The sequence below is a fragment of the Capricornis sumatraensis genome, chromosome 17 (genome assembly GCF_032405125.1).
Source record: "Capricornis sumatraensis isolate serow.1 chromosome 17, serow.2, whole genome shotgun sequence".
Taxonomy (NCBI): domain Eukaryota; kingdom Metazoa; phylum Chordata; class Mammalia; order Artiodactyla; family Bovidae; genus Capricornis; species Capricornis sumatraensis.
In genome coordinates, this window is record NC_091085.1 from 61,211,573 (window position 1) to 61,231,879 (window position 20,307).

The 20,307-nt window shown below is 38.8% G+C and overlaps 1 protein-coding gene across 1 annotated transcript in view; it reads right to left on the reverse strand.

Moving 5' to 3' along the window:
- Positions 1–20,307, reverse strand: part of PPTC7 (protein phosphatase targeting COQ7) — a 38,449-nt gene continuing 18,142 nt past the window's right edge. Inside the window, exons 2-6 of the mRNA XM_068990285.1 lie at positions 11,483–11,662; positions 6,291–6,489; positions 2,972–3,095; positions 1,445–1,574; positions 1–137 (exon numbers count right to left, since the gene is read on the reverse strand). Coding sequence (XP_068846386.1) covers positions 79–137; positions 1,445–1,574; positions 2,972–3,095; positions 6,291–6,489; positions 11,483–11,662 — 692 coding nt within the window. The 3' untranslated portion in view covers positions 1–78. The remainder of the gene's footprint in view (positions 138–1,444; positions 1,575–2,971; positions 3,096–6,290; positions 6,490–11,482; positions 11,663–20,307) is intronic.

Consider the following 20,307-nt stretch of genomic DNA (forward strand, 5'->3'; position numbering starts at 1 on the left):
CTGCCAGCAGGATCAGCACACACGGCAGGGGAGAATTTGGGATGATGAAGGGGAGGCAGGAGTCGACACCTAGGCAAGTCAGTCTGTATACTCAGCCACTATTGAGAGAAGGACGGTGATGTCATCTGGCTTTCCACCTACAATGAAAATGAAAATGTAGTCATACATTTTAAAACTCAAGAAAAAAATATAAGCCTCAATAAGTAAGTAATAGGAGACAAATAGGTTTGTCAATATACTCTAGTAGAAAAAAAGGAGAAAAAATCGATAAATAGTTAAAACACACCAAGAAATTACATCTAATTTAATTGAAGCTTAAAAAAAAAATCCTCTCTGCTCCTTTACAATAGGAGCTTTGTTAAAATGGCCACCACCACATCCTCTGTGTATAGCAATCACAATAAAGACAAAATGTTACTAAGATTTATTCTGCCTGACAAGAAAGTTCCCTCCTGCAATCCTAATTTGGACAAACATACCCAATGTTTTGAAACTAGCTGATAGTCTTGTAGTCTAACCTGGCAAATAGCTATGGCGTGTGCTTTTTTCTATTTAATATTTCCCGGACAGCTAAGAAATGCTTTGCGTGTCATATTATACCTCCAAGAAGCTGACCAACTCTACAAGTGCTGATACGCTTGCACCAACATGTTACCCAACCTAAAAGCTGAGCTACTGGCCTGCTCCCAAAGTTACACACTGCTCAGTAGATAGGAAGACTCTAGGCAAGGAGAGTCTTCCCTCTTCAAAACATCCTACAGAGGCAGGTGGGATGAATTGGGAGACTAGGATGGAGATATACACACTGCTATGCATAAAACAAATAACTAATGAGAACCTACTGCACAGCACAGGGGAACTCTACTCAGTGCTCTGTGGTGACCTAAATAGGAAGGAAATCCCAAAAAGGGGACATATGGCTGATTCACTTTCCTGTATGACAGAAACTAACAGAGCACTGTAAAGCAATTAATTACAATTAATAAAAATTAATAAAAAACAAAAAAACTTGCTGTAGCAATTTGGTAGGCAAATACTGTGAATGAGTCCCACAAAGCCAGAGGAAGGGAGAAGTGAAATGTCAGACTTGTGAAGGGCAGAATGTTTAAACCATTAGCAATGTCCAGGCCCTCCAGGCAGAACTCAGAGGTTTTCTGGGCTCGGGTCCAAGCAGAGCATTGGCGGCGATAAAGGGCTTCAGGTTCCACCTGCCTCTGCAGCCAATGATGTGCAGCTCTGAAGGGCACCTCTGTAGGGAACACATGCACTTGCTGTCCTCCAGTGTTCGGGCCTGCTGACCTTGTGCAAAGTCACCGGCTTACAGCTGGGAGAGGACCCCTCAGCAGTCTCACCCCAGTGCAGCAGCTGGCCTCACACACAGCCCAGAATGCTCCATCCACTATGTCCCCAATTAGTCCTTATGAAGTTCCCAAAGAATGCTTACCTCTCACATTCAATCCGTTGTCACATGCAAACTGTGCAAAAGGTGACATATAATTTGGGTCATAGGCCAGCTCATGAGCTTGCTCAGCAATGCTTCTTGCCGTCTGCTGTATACTCTCATAATTTGAATTCTAATACAAAAATATGAGGGAGATATTTTTACCAAATTGCCTCACATGATTTCTACATGCAAGTGAACATCACTTTTTAAGACAGTAATATTTATCTAATCATAGTTTCCACCATTTAAATTTTGTTCCAGTTAGAGAAGACAGTGGAACATAATACCTCGACTAAAATGAACAAGATCACCAGTGCTGCCTACATAGGACATCAACGAGAAAGTTCTTTGTGAGGATGGCCTTGGGTCCTGAAGTTTGAATTTTTTTATCTCCCCAGCCCCCTTGAAATTCTTAAGGCATTCTTGCTAAAATGGGATGGGATTGAAGGGGCGGATTTTGATAGCATTTTAGGATGACCTCAAAATTCTCCCTGCTTGGGAATGCACCCCTGGCCAAGCTCAGTGTGCTTGCTCTCCAAGTAAATGCTGCCAGTTACCCCACTGAAAAGCCCTCTCTACTCTCTATTTCTTCTCCATGCTTTATTTTTCTTTTTTATTTAGCAACAACACTATTTCTATTCTTTCTTTCTCTGTATTCTCTGTCTTCCTCCACTAGAATGTAAGCCCCGTAAGGTCAGGGAATGTGTCATTTCTGCCTCTCAGTGTTACACACATGGCACAGTGCCAGCAAGTGTCAGCACCTGACCTTCCTAAGCTCCACAGACAAAGCATGGTGTTAAGGATTTCCAGTGCGTGGTCTTGGTTCATCCTCACCACGGCCCTACAGAACAGGGTCTTTGAACCGTCCCACCCCTATTTTATAGGTGAGAAAAACACTGCTAAGAAAGTTTAGAAAACTCAAGGTCATACTGGTTAGTAGTTTTAAAAACATAAGAAAAGATCAATCCCCCCAAGTCAGTACTTCACAAAGCCAGGAGAATATGCAGACTGGCTTTCACTTCCTTCCACTCGCTGTATGGGCCAAGTCTGAACTGTTTTGTTACTGGTGACAGCTCAGATCACATCAAGGCCCCTAGCTGCTTGCTACCCTTGGCTGCTGCCTTGGCTGGCTCTGGTATGATGATTTCCTACCTTTCCCAGCCTCAACACCTGCTGGGTTTGTTATGAGACTAAAAAATGAAAAAGATAACCAGCAACCAACACCATTAAATACCATTAAAGCACAATTAAAAACACAAGAAATCTCTTATCAGAGTTTTTCCTACCTTTACCACCCTACTAAAGAGAGGCTTGGATGAGAAGCCTCTTTTTCCCTCAGGTTTTCCAACTGTGAATATTTCTGTCTACAACTGTTTAGAACAAGATCAGAACCATTTTCATTTTCCTAAATTCACAAAGTAGTCCTTTCCAAAACTACAAAAAGAGCTTACACAACTGAATTAATAAAAAAACTCGGCTGTCCAGGGAGGGTCACTGTTTCTAAAGGCCCACCTTTGAGTTAATTACCTTTAACTTTTTTAGCTCCTGAAGGATCATATAGTCAGGCATGTTGTCAAAGAGTCCATCTGTCGCTGTCAGGATAATGTCCCCTAACTGGACATCAAAAGATGTGCTATCAGCGGCATCTGGGCTGTAACAAGGACAGGGTGGGGGCAAAGTTAGCAGAGCCCTTTAGAGATACTGTTAGAAGTTTCCAATGGGGACGATGCTACAATATAACGAAGCTTTAAGGAAAACTAATTTATAGTAGCAGTCAATAATAAAAATCACTATTCTGAAATTCCTAACCTTGAAAAAAATTAACTAAAAACTCTGATATAAATCTTTCAAAAGCTTAACAAAAACTATCAAGTAAAACTGAGTTTGATGATTAGTCACATGTGCTTTAAAAGGCGGAAGGGTTCTTTTCTGAGTCAGACACTAAAATGCCTCTAGAATCCTAGTGGGAATGAGTCTTTGTTTCCTAATTCTTTAGTGCCAAATTCCATCCTCTCTTACTCACTTTCCACTCATCGGTTTCCCTGCAGGCTTGAATTTGGAGGCTGTGTTCTAGTGGAATAAATGAGCACTATGGAGGAGCACATGCCAGTCCTATAAGAATTAATTCCTGTGAAATATCTACAATGGTATTTCTTACTATAATGCTGGTAATTACTGGTATATTACCAGTAACACCAAATAAATATTAATAAATCACCCTCACTCTGGCAGAGTAAAGACTGTCTCTCTCAGGACTTACAAAGTTCTCATCACGCACAGGTTACTTATTTATAAGGGCTCCTGGCACATAATACGTCTTCAAGGAATAGTTAATGAATGAAGAATCACAGTAACTAATCCTCAGTTTGGGTAAAGACTCAAGATTGTTAATGAAAAGAACAAGGTACTGTGTGTGTGAGAAAGAAAGATCTATATATACAGGCGCTTCTACATGCAGAGAATAAATCTGGAAGGATTCAAAGAAACATAACTGGCTGCCTCTGAGGACAGGTGGTAGATTTTTCATTACATCTGTGTAAAACTTTTTTAAAAAGATAGAGGGGAGACTTACATGAAGAAAACAGAAGCCCAGGTGGGGAGAAAAAGAGAAGATAATATATTCAAAGAGTTCATGGCTCCCTTGGAGATGGATTCTCAGCCACTTTGAAAGGCCAGCTCTACCACTTCCAGGCTTCCAAGGTGAGGGAAAGGTGAGATATCTGATAATTTGCCTTAAAACGTGTAATTAGGGAACAAGAGCCAGGAAAAAATTCATACACTGACCCAGAAGGCAGGGGCCAGAACCAAAGCACCTTAAGCCTCACCAAAAAAAAAAAAAAAAAACTTAATTGTTTAAGTGATGTACTATAAAATTTGTAAAGGGAAAACATAAAAACAAACAGCCTACCCATGCCTGCTGGGGATTTACACTAGGAAAATTTCTAGTTTGTCTTCTGTTGACTGAGGAAAGCAGCACCACACCGAAAAGTTTTGTAACGGGCTTCTGACAAGGAACAAACTAGCTTTCACTTATACATTTATACAATAACATAGCTGTTTTAACAACAATAGCTGTTGTCAAAACAGCTATTAAAGGAAATTTGTAAGTTAACGTTAAAATAATATTTTATAGATAAGAGAGACTGATAACAAAGGATAACAAGCAGCCAAGAGAAGGGAAAAAAAAAAAAGACACACACTAAAACAGACTGTAAATTGGTAGAAACCAGGTCGATTTCTTCCATGGAATAAAGAGAAACAATACAAGACATTGCATTTTTGCTCAGTCTTTGGAAGCGAATCAGCCTCTAGAAGTTTAGATTAATGACCAGGTTGGCACTGAAGCTCTATTTTATGCTGAGGTCTTTCTTTCCCCAGGAGTGTCTTTTGCTATGCTGTCTGTGAGAGACTCGCTGCCATTGGACAGTTCGTCCTCTTCTCCCAACACTCCCACCCATGAGCTTGGTGTTCTGCCAGCTGCAGTTCTGCCCATTTTGATTGAACATACTGTGCTGCTGGAAACTTTTGACTGCACTGAAACACGAGCTGCAATCACATGCTAGCAAACTGTCTCTGGGCTCCAGGGGAAGCAACCTCCACCTCACTGGCAGGACAGGCCAAGTGCTGCCCTGACCAAACTGTCCCAAAGATAGCATGTGAGGTACTGCAGGGGTGCTCTAGCACTGGGAAGCCAAAACAACAAGGATCAAATAAAGGAAAATGAAAAACACTGTTTCTCCAAAAACTGTTAGCTGAACTTGACACATACCAAGGTCTTGGGGTTCTGAGTCTGCCTCACTCCAATGTGACTAATATCGATGTGCTACTACAGCCAACTGAAGAAGGGCCTATAATCAAATTTTCTTCCAATTATGGTAATCTGCCTTACTCTGAAAGTAAAAAAAAATGCTTCCCTCTCTGTAGGAGTCAGCAATAAACTTTAGTTGGGTAATATGGAGCACTTATATAATATGCTCATTCTAGTAAAAGATGGCAGTAATCATCATTTTACCTTAGTTTGGACCTAAGATTTGGCCTAATAAGAACTATTAAGTAGAGACAATCTGTATTTGCTAGGATGCTTCTACTTTTATAACAGGTTCATTACCCATTTTACTACACTTATGAATTGCCAACAATGTTTGTGTCAAACCCTAAAAGGTTCCTAAAGGCAGTGAAATCTGAGACTTAGTATTACTCTGTACTCTGATCTGAGAAAAGACAAACTATAAAAGTTGATTCAAAAAAGTACTGATTGTCCTGGAAAGCTCTTGACAGTTTAAAATGAACTGAGAAGGTGTGGGAAGAAAAAAAAGCACACATCTCAAGAGTACCATCAGAGAACATTCCCAAAACCACCTTTAAGTCCATTTCCTGCAAGTTAACTTTGCCTGACAAGATCTGCAAGGACTGAAAGTTCCACTTGATGCACATTATAGGCAGCTCTGAGAATCAGGAAGTTATTCTGATAAATAAAGCAGATGTCTATTTGCATTCTTCCCTAATAACATATGCAAAAACTTGTATACGGCACGGCACACATGAATAATGACTCATTTCTCCAGCACTACTTAACAAATACAACTGTATGTACCATGTGGTCTTGGTATGAAAAACTGATATTCTATAAGCTTGAAATAGTATTTTCACAATCAGGTCAAATTAATAGGTGTTTATCAGAATTCAACTTGGCTGGAAATCAAGTTCAAGCAGAATATCTTTCGATGTCAGACTAAAAGGTCTTCAGTGTGTCTTCTCTTCTCACGTGAGAATGGAAAATGCCCATCTCCAACAGCCTAGTTAAGGGGAATGGGAGGGAACCTGTTGGTGAGAGAGGGGAGATTACCTGTCACTCAAGACAACTCCCTCGGCTTCGGGGGGCGCGATTGAGAGCTGGAATGGAGTGTTGAAGTAATGCTGCTGCTCATCTGATCGGTGCACAACTTCCCCACCCCTGACAACCAGAAAGCCTGAGTCACCCAGGTTTGCTGTGTGTAAGCGGTGGCTGGTTCTGTCCAGCACCACAATGCAGGCAGTACTGCTACCTAGAAACAAAAACAATGTCCATTTATTTTCTCTTCCCAGACTGTCTCTGCATACACATTTTTATCATATCATCCTGAGGAGCAATATACCATAATGTGAACCTCCTTTGCCTAATAGGTCCTTTCTTAGTTACGGCTCCATACCCATGTCAGTAGTAACCTGATCATGATCAACACAATGGGGAGAGAAAAAGGGATTTATACTACGCATACAAAGTGGGCCACTGATGATCTGGATTCTTCCACTTGCAGAGATAAGAAATAATAAAAATGGCTGGTATTTAACCACATTATTTCACTTCAATAGTGCTATAATCTATGCCAAATTTTCTAAAGGATGTTATTGAGATATTAAGTTTTAATACTTAATGCCAAAATGAGAATGTCACGTTTCCATGACATTTTTCATTAGTCACTGGCAGAAAGCCTTCCCTGTGAAATTCACTAACATTTAAGACAGGGCACATAACTTCAATTTTTAATGGGATTTCCATCTGCTAAGGTCATGAAAAAATTTTATTGCAGACTCACTGTGGAGTAACAAGACCAAGTTTCATGGGTGGGGAATCAACCTGTTCACTTCACAGAGACTACCAACATTTAGAGGGAACATTCCAAGCAGAAGCTTCTGTGTACCTTTGTACCACACAGCTCACATGACCTTTCTCAGCCTGAAGTTGGTAACCCAGTTAGTGAGATTGCTTTCAAATGCTAAAATTTCAACCTATACCTACAGAAAATGCCAAAATTGGAAAAATAAGTTCAACAACCATGTAAATGGTCTGTAAAGATATATATATTTTTAATGATCACTGCACTAGTATAGAGAACGTGGTCACTCTCATTCCATGGTGATGAGAGTAAAACTTAAATAAATCTTTCTAAAGGATAATACTGCCCTGAAAAATGTACATATCCTTTGACCTAGCAATTCCATTTGTGAGGATTTATTATAAGAAAATAGAAACGCAAACAAGACTTAAGTACAAAGCACTGTATAAGATCACAAAGAACTGGAAACAACTTCAACATCTAAAATTAAGGGGTTGGTTATATAAATTACAGCTCATCCATACAATGGCAGGCTATGCACTATCACATAATACTTAGGAATACAGACTCTAGAGACAGCCTGCCTGCATCTTAATGCCAGCTCTGCCACTTACTAGCTGTGTGACCTGGGACAAATTATGTAACCTGTCTGTGCCTTAGTTTCCCCATCTATAAAAACAGGGATAACAGTAACTACCTCAGAGAGTTGTTTGTAAGATAAAATTAGTTAAATCATGTCAAAGACTTACAACAAATAATAAGTGTTCGCTGGCTATCTGACAGCAACTAAAATTGTGTGAGAGAAACATGTTTGAGAATGAAAGATAAGGTTAAGTGAAACAAGTAGACTGTAAGCTCCTATTGAAGTTACCTTTAAAAAGTGACACCAAATATAATGAATTGTACATCAGAAACACCAATACTTACTGTCATCTTTTTTTAAAAAGCACAATATGTAGGCAAAAGCTAACCTGCTAAAATGACAGTTAAAGGGCAAAAAGAAGAAAATAAATAGGCTGTGAAACCAGCTGTGTTAAATCCCAGTGCTCTGTCATTTTCTAGCCATGTGATATGGCTGTGGGCAAACCACTTATTCTCTCTAGGCCTCAGTTTCTTCCTAGCAAAACGGGGAATAAAAGCACCTACAAATCTACCTCATTGGGGTACTGTGAGCACACAGTAGATTCAATTCCTGTTACTATTATTCTATGCACAAAGAAAACAGGTCAGGAAGCATAATCACTAAAAAATTAATAGTTTTCTCAATAGATTATAAGTAATTTAAGTTTTTGTTAGTTTCCTTAATGAAAATGTGTAACTTAGTTAAAAAACACTTAAATATAAGCATTTGTGTCACTGCAATGTTCAGAAATTCTGTTTCCTTGTTATCTACAGTATATGCATGGGTACAAATCTGACACGTTAATGCTAAATTATCTAGTCCCTACCCATTAAATGTCAAAGAAAAGAAAAACAGAGGTATTGTAACTGACTGGTCATGCTATCTGAGAACCTATTCTATAGCTTACATTAGAGCTAAAGTCACCAATTACCCTTCCTTCCTAACCCAATACACAAAAAATCTAATCATTTACATCATTAACAGAACCACCACACAAAAGATCTTCTGAAAGCTGATGGGATTAATTCAACTGAGAACAAAAAAATGACAGATGAGAAGCACAGTCCTGAAGATGCTGCTGCAGGAAGGACTCATGTCGACTCATTATTACTCACTGACAAACCTAGGCTATCATTTTGCTACCCTTGTGGCAGTCACCCGCTGTGTTAGAATCAAAATGGTCCCCGTGAGTGATAGACAGAGCTTTAACATGCAAAGCAGTGCCAAAGAGGGGAAGCTCGGCCTTACACAAGCATCTGGGCCTCTTCAAATTACTGCTGAGTACAGCGGCTCAGGCCCTGACAGTCTAACATGGGGAGAAGAGTTCATCCTTACATGTTTGATGAAGAACAAACAAGCAAAGAAGAAAGAAAAGAGTGCTAAGAACCATGCTGAATATTCAGATGAGCAATCCAGACAGGTCCCCAAGCATATCCCTCATGAAAAAATGGCCCTTACTCTGTAAACTACAGTTAAGCATTTTGAGCAGCAAAGGAAGAAAGGGATAACCTTACAAGGATTAACTACTCAAATTCTTAAGATATGTTGGTTTCATAAGACCTAAATCCACTTAAGGGTTTCTGAAGAAATAATATATGTAAACAATTAGCCTGTGATGTCAATCCAGATCTAAAAGCAGCTAGAAATTCTCAAGAAATAAGTGGTTACAGCTATCAGCTCACCCTTATACTGGAATTATGCTTTTGCAAGGTTGTAAGATTTTTTCTAAAAGATTATCTAATCTTATAAAGTTATTATTTATAACTACAGCTGAAGTTCAGTAAAACTCAGCAGCCTACCTTTGTCAAAATATACTTGGGTTTTAGTTACAAACAGCTTAGAGATATGCAGATAAAGACAGAAGTATACATGTTGTCAAACATAGTAACAAAGGAATATTTCAAAGTGTCTTTTAGGAGAAAGCAGTTAATTGTAACACTCAATGTAAAAAACCCTCTTTTATGTCCTTAAACTTATTCTACTAAGATCTCCAGTTACATGAAGGTAAATAGGGGAAAAAGCAGTTATAAGGAAGAAACTCAGTAAAAAAAAACAAGGCTTTCAAAGCACAAAATGAGGATAGTTGTTATAGGTTGTAATGGTTTATTCCAAGTCACAATAATTTAGTACATGCACTGCAGGGTTGGGGTTGGAGTGGTATTGGCAGAAGACTCACAAGAATGTATAGGAGTCAGGTCCCTGGTATTGTGTCTACAGACTCTCTGTTAGATGGTACCCTGCAATGTGTTGTGTTTTCCCTTAAGATGTTTCTGAGTACTGTAAGAAGCTTTAAGTCACTGCTTTTCACAAAAAAAGATTTATCTAGTTAACATGAAATAAGGAGATCAGAAGTTAGGTGGTTTGCCTTAAGTCATATGGCAGGCAAGTTGACAGAGAGGTGCTAGAAATAGAATCTAGGATATTTCAAGATACCGGGGAAGTTCAAGATTGCAAGTCTAAAATAGCAGATTAAGACAAAGTAGTATATTGAAACCTCAAGACAAGATTTCTCTTCAGTTAGAAGGAGAACAAGGAGGTTAATCACAGCACAGAGAAGACAGAAGCATGATGGAAACAACCCCTTCTTACAAAGGTTTCAAACTGAAGGTAAAATTCTATGAAAATGGAGATTTCCATTTACACTGAAAAGAGAAGGCTGATTTTAAATGTGCCTGGTGACTGGGAGGGGACCTTCTAGTAACCAGAAAGATGCTGGCAATTAGCAGAAACTTAATAACACCCTTTCTGAGAGCCTGCTTAGAAGACTGGGTAAGTGCCCAAGAAACCATTTAACAAACAAATGGAGAAGCTTGGCCAAAGGATGCTTCATTGGCATGCCATATAAACAAACACTACATATTTGTATATTTTCTAATGCAAGATTAACAGGGATTTATACAGACTAATGTAACTGCTAACTGCAAACAATTGGGCAATCCATCTGCAACCTGAACTCCCCACAAGTAGTCAACTGAGTGTTACATGTGGGACCTCAATCCCCTTTCTTCCTCCCTGGGAGAGAATCACTAACCCAACTATACAACCACTTGCTTTTCTTTCTTCTTTTACATTTTAGAACCCCTAAATGATACAGTTTTATGTTTCTGAATTTGAAATTTATGGACTCAGACTGGTGGGTGGTGTTCTGCAAAGTCGTCTTTCTCCTCAATAACATGTTCCTGAGTACTGCATGCAACCTTAACGCATTCTGTTTCAAAATGCATTTTACTCCTATAAATGACTTTAAGGTTGTTCCCAGTTTTCTGCTATTATAAATGAGGTTACTATGAACGTTCTTGTACCCATCTCTTGATATGCAACAGCTTCTTGCACATATGTGTGCAAGAGCTTCTCTAGCTCAAGGTAAAGACCCAGAAGTTGAACTTTTGGGGCATATTATCTATTCATGTTTAACTTTATTCTTTCCAAACTGTTTCCCAAAGTGGCTGTACTTATCTCACACAGTATTAAGTATTCTGGTGTAGCCTATAGCTCCTCCATCAAACTGTTTAACAGGAAGAGCCTCGGATAAACAGCTGGGTTGTAAGTGATTTTCTTGGTTTTGTTGTTAACCACCTCCTGGGCTTCTTTAAATGTTAGTTGTTCGGTTGTGTCTGACTCTTTGCAAGCCCACCAGGCTCCTGTGTCCATGGGATTCTCCAGCAAGAATACTGGAGTGGACAGCCATTGCCTTTTCCAGGGGATCTTCCAAACCCAGGGATCAAATCTGGGTCTCCAGCATTGCACGCAGATTCTTTACTGTCTGAACCACCAGGGGGGGTTTCTTTAGAGAGGAAAACACATGGGATATGTACTTACCAAGCAAAGGTACTTTATTTTGCAGCAACTCACAGTAGCTTGTGGTGAGGATACCAATGGGATTACTCGGGACAAACCGTCCTTCTTTTACTAACCGTTCACATGTTCGCATTAAAGTCCCTGAGAACTGAGAAGGATCAACACCATAGTCTCTCCATCCTCCTACACCATCGGCAACCCCTTAAAAAAAAAAAAATTACATTCAAAAGATAGTCCTAATCAGTGTCTCAGGAATTCTTACTCCGGCTTTCTATTACTAATTTTACTACATACTAGTACATAAATTTGGAGAAGGCAATGGCACCCCACTCCAGTACTCTTGCCTGGAGAATCCCAGGGACGGGGGAGCCTGGTGGGCTGCCGTCTATGGGGTTGCACAGAGTCAGACACGACTGAAGCGACTTGGCAGCAGTACATAAATTTACCATGAAATTCAGAATAAAAAGCAGTCAGGTTTAATGTATTATACACTAACACTCCTAAGCCACATTCTCTACTTAGAATCTGATCTTTCATATATTGATGAATAAACACGTGAGCCTACCACTGGGTGGCATTGCCTCCCGGCCAAAAGGTTGTTTTCAGCAGGATTTTCATCTTTGTACACAACTAGCTGTGTTATTAATCTTTGTTGTATTTTATAAGAATGAAAACTGATTTTCTTAAAAATTGCTGATGCTAGTGAGAATACAACTGAGCCACACTTGGCCATTATGAAGAATACCAAAGGCAGCACACTTTTAACTTCAAATATTGGTCAATAATTGTGAAAGAGAGAACAAAATTAAGAATATATCTTACCCTCTTTGCTCCTCCGTCAGAGACAACCACCATCCTGTACACGGCCACACTGCCCAGCAATAACTGCCACTACCCTGCGTGGCTAGTAAGCACTAGCAATGGGGCTGACTGATGCAAACTGAGAAATGCTCTAAGTATAAGCACACACTGGACTTTTTGAAAACTTATTAGCATGAAAAAAATAGTAAATTATCTCATTAATTTCTATATTATTATATGTTGAAGTAATATTTTGCATATAATGTGCTAAAGAGAATACATTATGAAAATTAATGTCAAATTAAAAGTTTATTTTTATTTTTAATTAATGTGAATACTAGGAAATTTTAAATGACATATGTGGCTCACATTATATTTCTATTGGACAGCACTGGTATAGAGGTTTTCATGGGTCCACAGAACTCTTGATGATTTCAGTCTAAGACTCCTTTATCGTGAGCAAACTAGTGCTCAAGAAAAATCAGACATCAAAGTCAACATACCATCTCCTACTCAATCCCTTGCAACATCAAGTTAATTGTTCAACATTAAAATTGATTTCTATCTAATTTCAAACAAACTGAAATGGTTTGCTATTCAAACTAAACTAAAATCCAAACTGAAAGTCAGATATATATATTATTAAGGTTTTAAGTGAATATAAGTAAATGAACTTTTCTGGAATGATCTATAAGAAATATAGTTGTTTCTGAAATAAAAAAGACTGAAAGTGATCTGTGAACAAATGGGAAAATTAAGCTTTTTACCTCACACTATTCTGTATTATTTAAATTTTATTTTTATAATGAGCATGTATTGATTTTATAACAAAAAATATTAGGAAATTTATAATTCTTAAGGCTTTCTGAGCATGAAACACCCTCCTCATATACACGTTTAATTTTTTCTTCCAGTTGTATTGGGATATTATTGTCCTATGGTTCTATTAAAGTTCAAGGTGTGCAGCATAATGATTTGATTTTCAGACAACATGGAGTGACTTCATCGTGAGTTCAGTGAGCATCCATCATCTCATGTGCCAGGGTGCCTTGTGCTCGGTTGTGTCCACCTCTTTGCGACCCCACAGACTGCAACCCGCCAGGCTCCTCTGTCCGTGGGATTCTCCAGGCAAGAATACTGGAGTGGGTCGTTATTCCCTTCTCCAGGGGATCTTCCCAACCCAGGAATTGAACCCACATCTCCTGTGTCTCCTGCACTGCAGACAGATTCCTTACCCACTGAGCCATCTGGGAAGCCCATTATCTCATATATAAACAAAATTAAATTGAAAAAAAATTTTTTTCCCTTGTGATGAAAACTCTTAGGATTTGCTCTTTTAACACGTTTCATATATAACATATAGCAGTGTTAATTATATTTATCATATAATTTAACTTGTATACTACATTCCTACTATTTAATATAACTGGAAGTTTGTACCTTCTGATTGCCTTCATTCAATTACCCCTCACCCATTCCTGGCCTCTGGTAACCACAACCTGATTTCTTTTTCTATGAGCTTGTTTCTGAAGTGTAAATGGGCTATATGTATATTTTTTGTACATTCAACTTACACACTTCAAAGAACATATCTGGTACAAAAGTAGCAAGGTGCTTATATATGCATCTCTGAAAAACTGACTTAACATAAAATGAACACATTAAACTGTTTCTCTGGTAATGGCACTTAATAAACAGAAGTGGAACACATCCCGAAAAAATAAGAGGAAACAGAGCTGGAAGACAGTAAAGAGATTGACAAATACCTTATCACTTTGTGGCAGAACCTTCCCATCTCTTATGACCAACCAATCGGCAAATTTCATGTTTTCTCCCTCCCCCTTTGGCCATGCTTTGTGGTAAGTTTCCCAACCAGGGATTGAACTCATGCCCCCTGCAGTGGAAGCACGAACCCTTAACCACTAGCTGCCAGGGAAGTCACAAGGCAAAGTTTTACTTTAGGGCAAAATACAAATTAGTTGATCAGATATGTCTGTGATTTGTTTCAAATTATTAGTGGGGTGTGGGTGTGTGGGTGTAGGAGTGTGTGTTGGTGTGTGTGTGTGAGAAGAGTAGATGAAATAAGGCTGACCATGAATGGATAACTGAAGTTGAATGAGAGATACACTCATCCTTCTGCCTGCCACGTGGAGAGCAAAAGCAGTAATGGCATGAGTCGGGAGACAGTGGCTCAGTTAGGAAACAGTGGCAGTGCAGTCAGAGTGCAGGGATTTGGGATCCGGTGAAACAAAAGGACTCACAGGTTGACTGATGGGGTGTAGAGAGGAAGGCAGAAAGAGAAGCTTCAGGGATGGCTGACGTCTACCCTCCCAGTGAGAAGTATCGCTGTTTTTCAGGCAGTTGGAAGGCTATCTAGAAATTCTTACGAAAGTTTAGTGGGATCTTCTTTTGAGGAATTCTTACTTCACCAGGGGTAAGATTTTTACCACGATTTAAATGCAATAATTTGTGTTAAAACATAAAATGCAATTATAGTCCTTACAACTCCATCTGATGAATCATTCATTCTTTTCAAACTACTGTTTGCTGGAGGAAAGAATTTCTTTTTAACCAGTCTCTGATCTGAGAGCCACAATTAACTTTAAATACAAACTGGTTTCATCTACAAATGCCCTTCAGAAGAAAACCATTAAAAGCTGAGATAATGCTGAGAGTTGATCCTGGCACTCACTAAAAAATCTCTCAACAGGTTACAGAGTCTGACCTGGCATAGCCCCTCAACATTAATCAGATATCTCCCAGAATAGAGCATAACCTTTCAGGCACCTGTTTGCTTTTATATGGGAAAAAGAACCCAGGCAAAACTCCACTTGTAAATCTTGTTAGGGGAAAAGGGGATTCAAAAAGCATGTAAACTTTTCAATAAATCTTTGGGGGGAAAAGTCTTAGTACACATACAAAGTTTACTTACACAGACCAAGTTATATAACAGAAAGAGTTGCATTTGGGATTAGAACCAGGCTAAAACCAGAGCAACCTACATTTGAAACCTAGTTTATTCATATTAGGCAGTTATTTCTACAAGAAAACGAGTATTTCCTCTCTTGCATAAGCAAAAGCTTCAATCCACAAAGAGAGAACACTTCCAATTAAACAGTGGAACTGATCCATACATTAAAGGAAATTTCATTGCAGTAAACAACTGTTAAAAGAGAAATTGCGTTAGATCTCGAAGATATCAAGCAACAAAGGGTAAGAAAATCCCTAGGAGCAAACGGCTACAATGAACGGTAGGAAACAGAGGTTGAGGGAGGTGCACCCTGCCTCTGGGAAGCTCACCTTCTAGTGGGCAGCTAGACCACTCACTCACAGAACTAGACAAACGGCTCCCACAAACGCTGCTACTGAAGAGTCAAAAGCAAGTGGTTAATGCTTACAGGGCACTGTGAGAGTGGAGCAAGCTTTCACTAGGAAGTGGCATTCAGATCTGGCCCTGGAAGGTAAGTCAGATTCCCACAGGCAGGGAAGGGTAGTTAAAGGAAAACAACAGCAATTAGGTGCTGCTGGGGCCTGGGTGAGTGGCACAGAAGTTAAGTATGCAGTCCAGGAGCTAAAGTTGTGGTGGGCCCCAAACTGCAGTCCAAGAACTTTAAGCTTTATGCTACAGACCCGTGCCATCCAATATGGGCACCACCATCCATATGTGGTCATTTAGTTTGAAATGTAGCTAGTTTGCTTTGAGATGAGCTGTTAAATGCAAAATACACTCTGGATTCCAAAAACCTAGTACCCCTCAAACTGTAAAATGTCTTAGTTTCATGCTGAACATATATTTCAGATATACTGGGTTAAATAAAACACAGTAATTGAAATTAAGTCATCCATTTCATTTTACTTTTTTAAATGTGGCTACTAAAAATTTTAAGATTACATATATAGTTTACAGTGTATTTCTACTGAAGAACACTGCTCTCGACAATAGAAAATATCAAAAGTTTCTGGGTAGAAGTGTAAAATCCAACCTATATTTTAGAAAAGTAATCTTGAGACCAGTGGAGAGAACAGGTTAAGAGAGGCATCAGCTGTGAGATTTTAGGTTAAAGGTAATGGGAAAAGTAGAATAGACAATCACTGGAAATACAAAGAACATAAAGACAACAGGGCTCTACATCAATACATTTTGTATTAATTAGTATAAGTGTTATTTCTGGATTTCAGAAATGAGTATTGATTAGATGATTCCCCAGTTAGGAGGGGGTAAAAATGCCTTTAGAAGATACTGACTTCTGTCTCAAGAATGCTGATTTTCAGGCACCAGTGGGGTATTTTTGTGGACATGCTCTGTATGAAGTTGGGACCTTAGATTCTGCAGCTAGGAAGGCAATCAGGGCCAGATCTCTGACAAAGGTCTAGTACTGACCCCATGGATACTCAAGGAGAATAGAGCAAAAAGTTTAAGGAGTTAAAGGGAACTTTATCTTAGGAATAAGAAACGAAATGAAATGTTAGTCACTCAGTCATGTCAGATTCTTCGGCCACTGTCATGAAATTCTCCAGGCAAGAATACTGGACTGGGTAGCCATTCCCTTCTCCAGGGAATCTTCCCAAACCCAGGGATGGAATCCAGGTCTCCTGCATTGCAAACAATTTTTTTTTTTTTACCATCTGAGCTGCCAGGGAAGCCCTAGGAATAAGAATTCCTAGCCAAATATCTCATTTGTGAATTGCATTCTTATTCTAGGCATCAAATTACAAAATCAGATATAACTGTTTAAGTTTAAGGAACAGCTAAGTAACCCAATTTATCAGAATGATATACCAATAATTTCTTTAGAGATGAAGTGAAGCTGAAAAGGTGGACAGAAAGTCTTTGAATGCCAAGATAAAGAATGTCCACTGAATACAGAAGCTATTTCCTTTAACTCACTGTAATCATCTTATGTCTCCATCCATAACATTCTGTCAGCCCATGTCTAGTTGAAGTGTTTGCTTTACCCTAAGATCCAATTAAAACCATTATTAGATTAAGATAATGGATCCATATCTGACAGAGCTGAGCAAAAGGCTGAGAGGAAACAACGATAGGGCACAGAACATTCCTTTAGTTGTTACCATTTACAATGGGAAATGTCAAGTTTTATGAAGTGGGAAATAGGCAACTAGAGAATATTTAAATTTCTGATTTTTATAAAATATTTTGCTGTTTTCCATAGACTGCTTTTCTACAGTAGGCTTAAAAGAAAGAAGATATATCTCCCATTATTTAAATGTATCTTTTAACAGGAAGAAAATTCTTAAAGTAACAGACAATTTTCATTTTTTCAACTGAACACATTTTTGTCTTCACCTATGGTTATGACCACATAGAAACAAAACTTTGCTGTACTTGAAAAAAAGATCACCTAGCTTTTTATTAACTCAAATATTTACCTTTATTCTAAGCCAAAAGTACAAGCGAAAAAAAGATTTGGTAAGTAAGCTAAAACTGTGGAAGCTTAAAAACCCTCTTTTCAACTGCATACGGCCACCTAACTGTGCAGTTGTAAAAGGCTCACCTTGAACAAGATTTTGAACTAAGTGACCACCACCAGCCTGAGTTTCTCCATCATTATCCATTATCAGCAAGCAGTACGAGGCTGCCATTCTTCTTAAACTCTTCCTACTATACTCTTCAGACAGACATGCGATTAGTTACAAGACATTTTCTAGAAGAAAGTAATGCCCCCCAAATAAATACTGTTTCAATTTTAATATAAAAATCAGTGAAGAAAAATTGGTCATTTGTTTTTATCCAACAAAAGCTCTGTCAGAATTTCAAATACTAAGTAGTACCCAAAGGTAATAGAGTTTTATTCTTGCATCTTTGATAATCTTGAGGCCTTTTACATTGAACCTCATACTCTCTAATGAAGCAAGATGGTTCTACAGGGTTGTTTCTCCATCAGTGAAACACACCTCCTATCTACTAGAATGGGTACTTGATAGTGAACTGAAACTCCAGAGGAGAAACTGAGTTAAGTATCTGGCTGGATCACAAGAGGTGAATAATAAAAGCAGCAGGAGTTATGGGGAGGGAGGTGGGTGGGGGGTTCATGTTTGGGAACGAATGTACACCTGTGGTTGATTCATGTCAATGTATGACAAAACCAACACAGTATTGTAAATTAAAATAAAGGAAAAAAAATAAAAACAAAAATAAATAAAATCACAAAAAATAAAAAATAAAAAAAATAAAAGCAGCAGGAGACCCTCTGCATCCAACGCATAAGGATGTCTGGTGTTACCCTTTCTGCAGTGAGTGCTCATCTAATGAGGAACTGGTTAGGCAGTAGCTATTGCAGTGCTACAGCTGGCTTCTTTTCAGATGCTGAGGGTCTTCTTCAAATACGAAATCTAGTGTTCTCAGAGCCAACACTGTGGAGAGACATCACAATCTGAAGCATTGTAACTAGAGAGAAATGAGAACGGAGTATAAACTCACTTTCTAGCAAATAGAACAGATCACACTTGTATCAACAATCCTGAAGCCTCAACTATTTGGGCATTAAGAACACTCCCCTGTGATTCAGGACTGTGAAATGTATCTGCAAATAATTATCCCGAAGGGAACAAAAAGAAGGATTACTGGGAAAATGTATTTAAGAGTTGATTTATTCAGAAAAGTACAATTTGCTTTGACTAAAACTCCTTTCAGTTCTCTAGAGGTGAAATTATATAGATTATGACGTCCTTCCTGCTTTAACAAGCAAGTGATACATTCCCTATGCAAGGTTTCTCCCAAGTAACCACTATGCATCAGTCACGATGAAACATGCATCTTCTAATTCTCCAGATACCAAGTCTACGTCAAGAACTCAAGATCTCTAAGTAAAACAGCTAACTCAAAGCTGAGGCAATAAAGCTGAAAGGATGGAAGAAAGAATGGTTCAAACTCTGTGATAAAATGTGTGAAAAGGGAACCTGGCAGCAAAACTCAAATTGTGCTAAAGAAATAGTACTGTCTAGAACAGTTAACCGGAGAAAGCGATGGCACCTCACTCCAGTACTCTTGCCTGGAAAATCCCATGGACGGAGGAGCCTGGTAGGCTGCAGTCCATGGGGTCGCTAAGAGTTGGACACGACTGAGCGACTTCACTTTCACTTTTCACTTTCATGCACTGGAGAAGGAAATGGCAACCCACTCCAGTGTTCTTGCCTGGAGAATCCCAGGGACAGGGGAGCCTGGTGGGCTGCCGTCTATGGGGTCACACAGAGTCGGTCACGACTGAAACGACCTAGCAGCAGCAGCAGTAGCAGAACAGTTAACAAAGCTCAAAAATGGACTCAAAGGAGGAATAAATGATCTATTTTATGTTTTAGAATTCTAAAGAAAATAGCTATTCCTTTCTAGCTCAGTAAACATGAAATTACTCAGTAATCAAATTAAAATACACACACGTATAAATATATGTCCAGAATAATTCATTAGTTAGAGATTGTAATCTCCAGAAGATGATTAGGAAATGACAGCGTGACGGCAAAGAAACTCAAAGTCAACCTTTTTAAACAAAAAAATGTTCTTTTCTCTAACTTCCTTTACCTCTTCTGTTTAAATACCAAATATTTAACGTGGAATGATGTATTTGGACTTAACTGTGGCTGAGGATCTTGGGTACCTTAAAAGTTGAGGGTGAAGTCACAGATAAAGGTCACTTCACTCTTTTCTGAGCTGCAACAGTATCTTATTCAAATGCTAAATGCTGTTGGCAATGCTTTTTGGACAGGAGGAAGCAACAGACAAATCATCTGGGTGTGGGGGGTCACACTGATTTTAAGTTATGAACAGTAGACACAGGGCCCTTAGTGTGTTACAGAATTAATGGCTTCTATTAAAGCTGAGGATTTTCCATTTCTAGATATTAGGAAATGTTACACAATGCCTAATAATATTTAAATAAGAAAGTAACAACAATGAAAGTTCAGCCATCTGATATGTGCCTTGTACTGGCCCTTTAAGTTAACAGAAAAAATTTCCTTCCATTTATGAGATCTAGAATTTTGGTCTTAAAGGTTAGCTTAATATTCATAACAATTAACATAGGGCT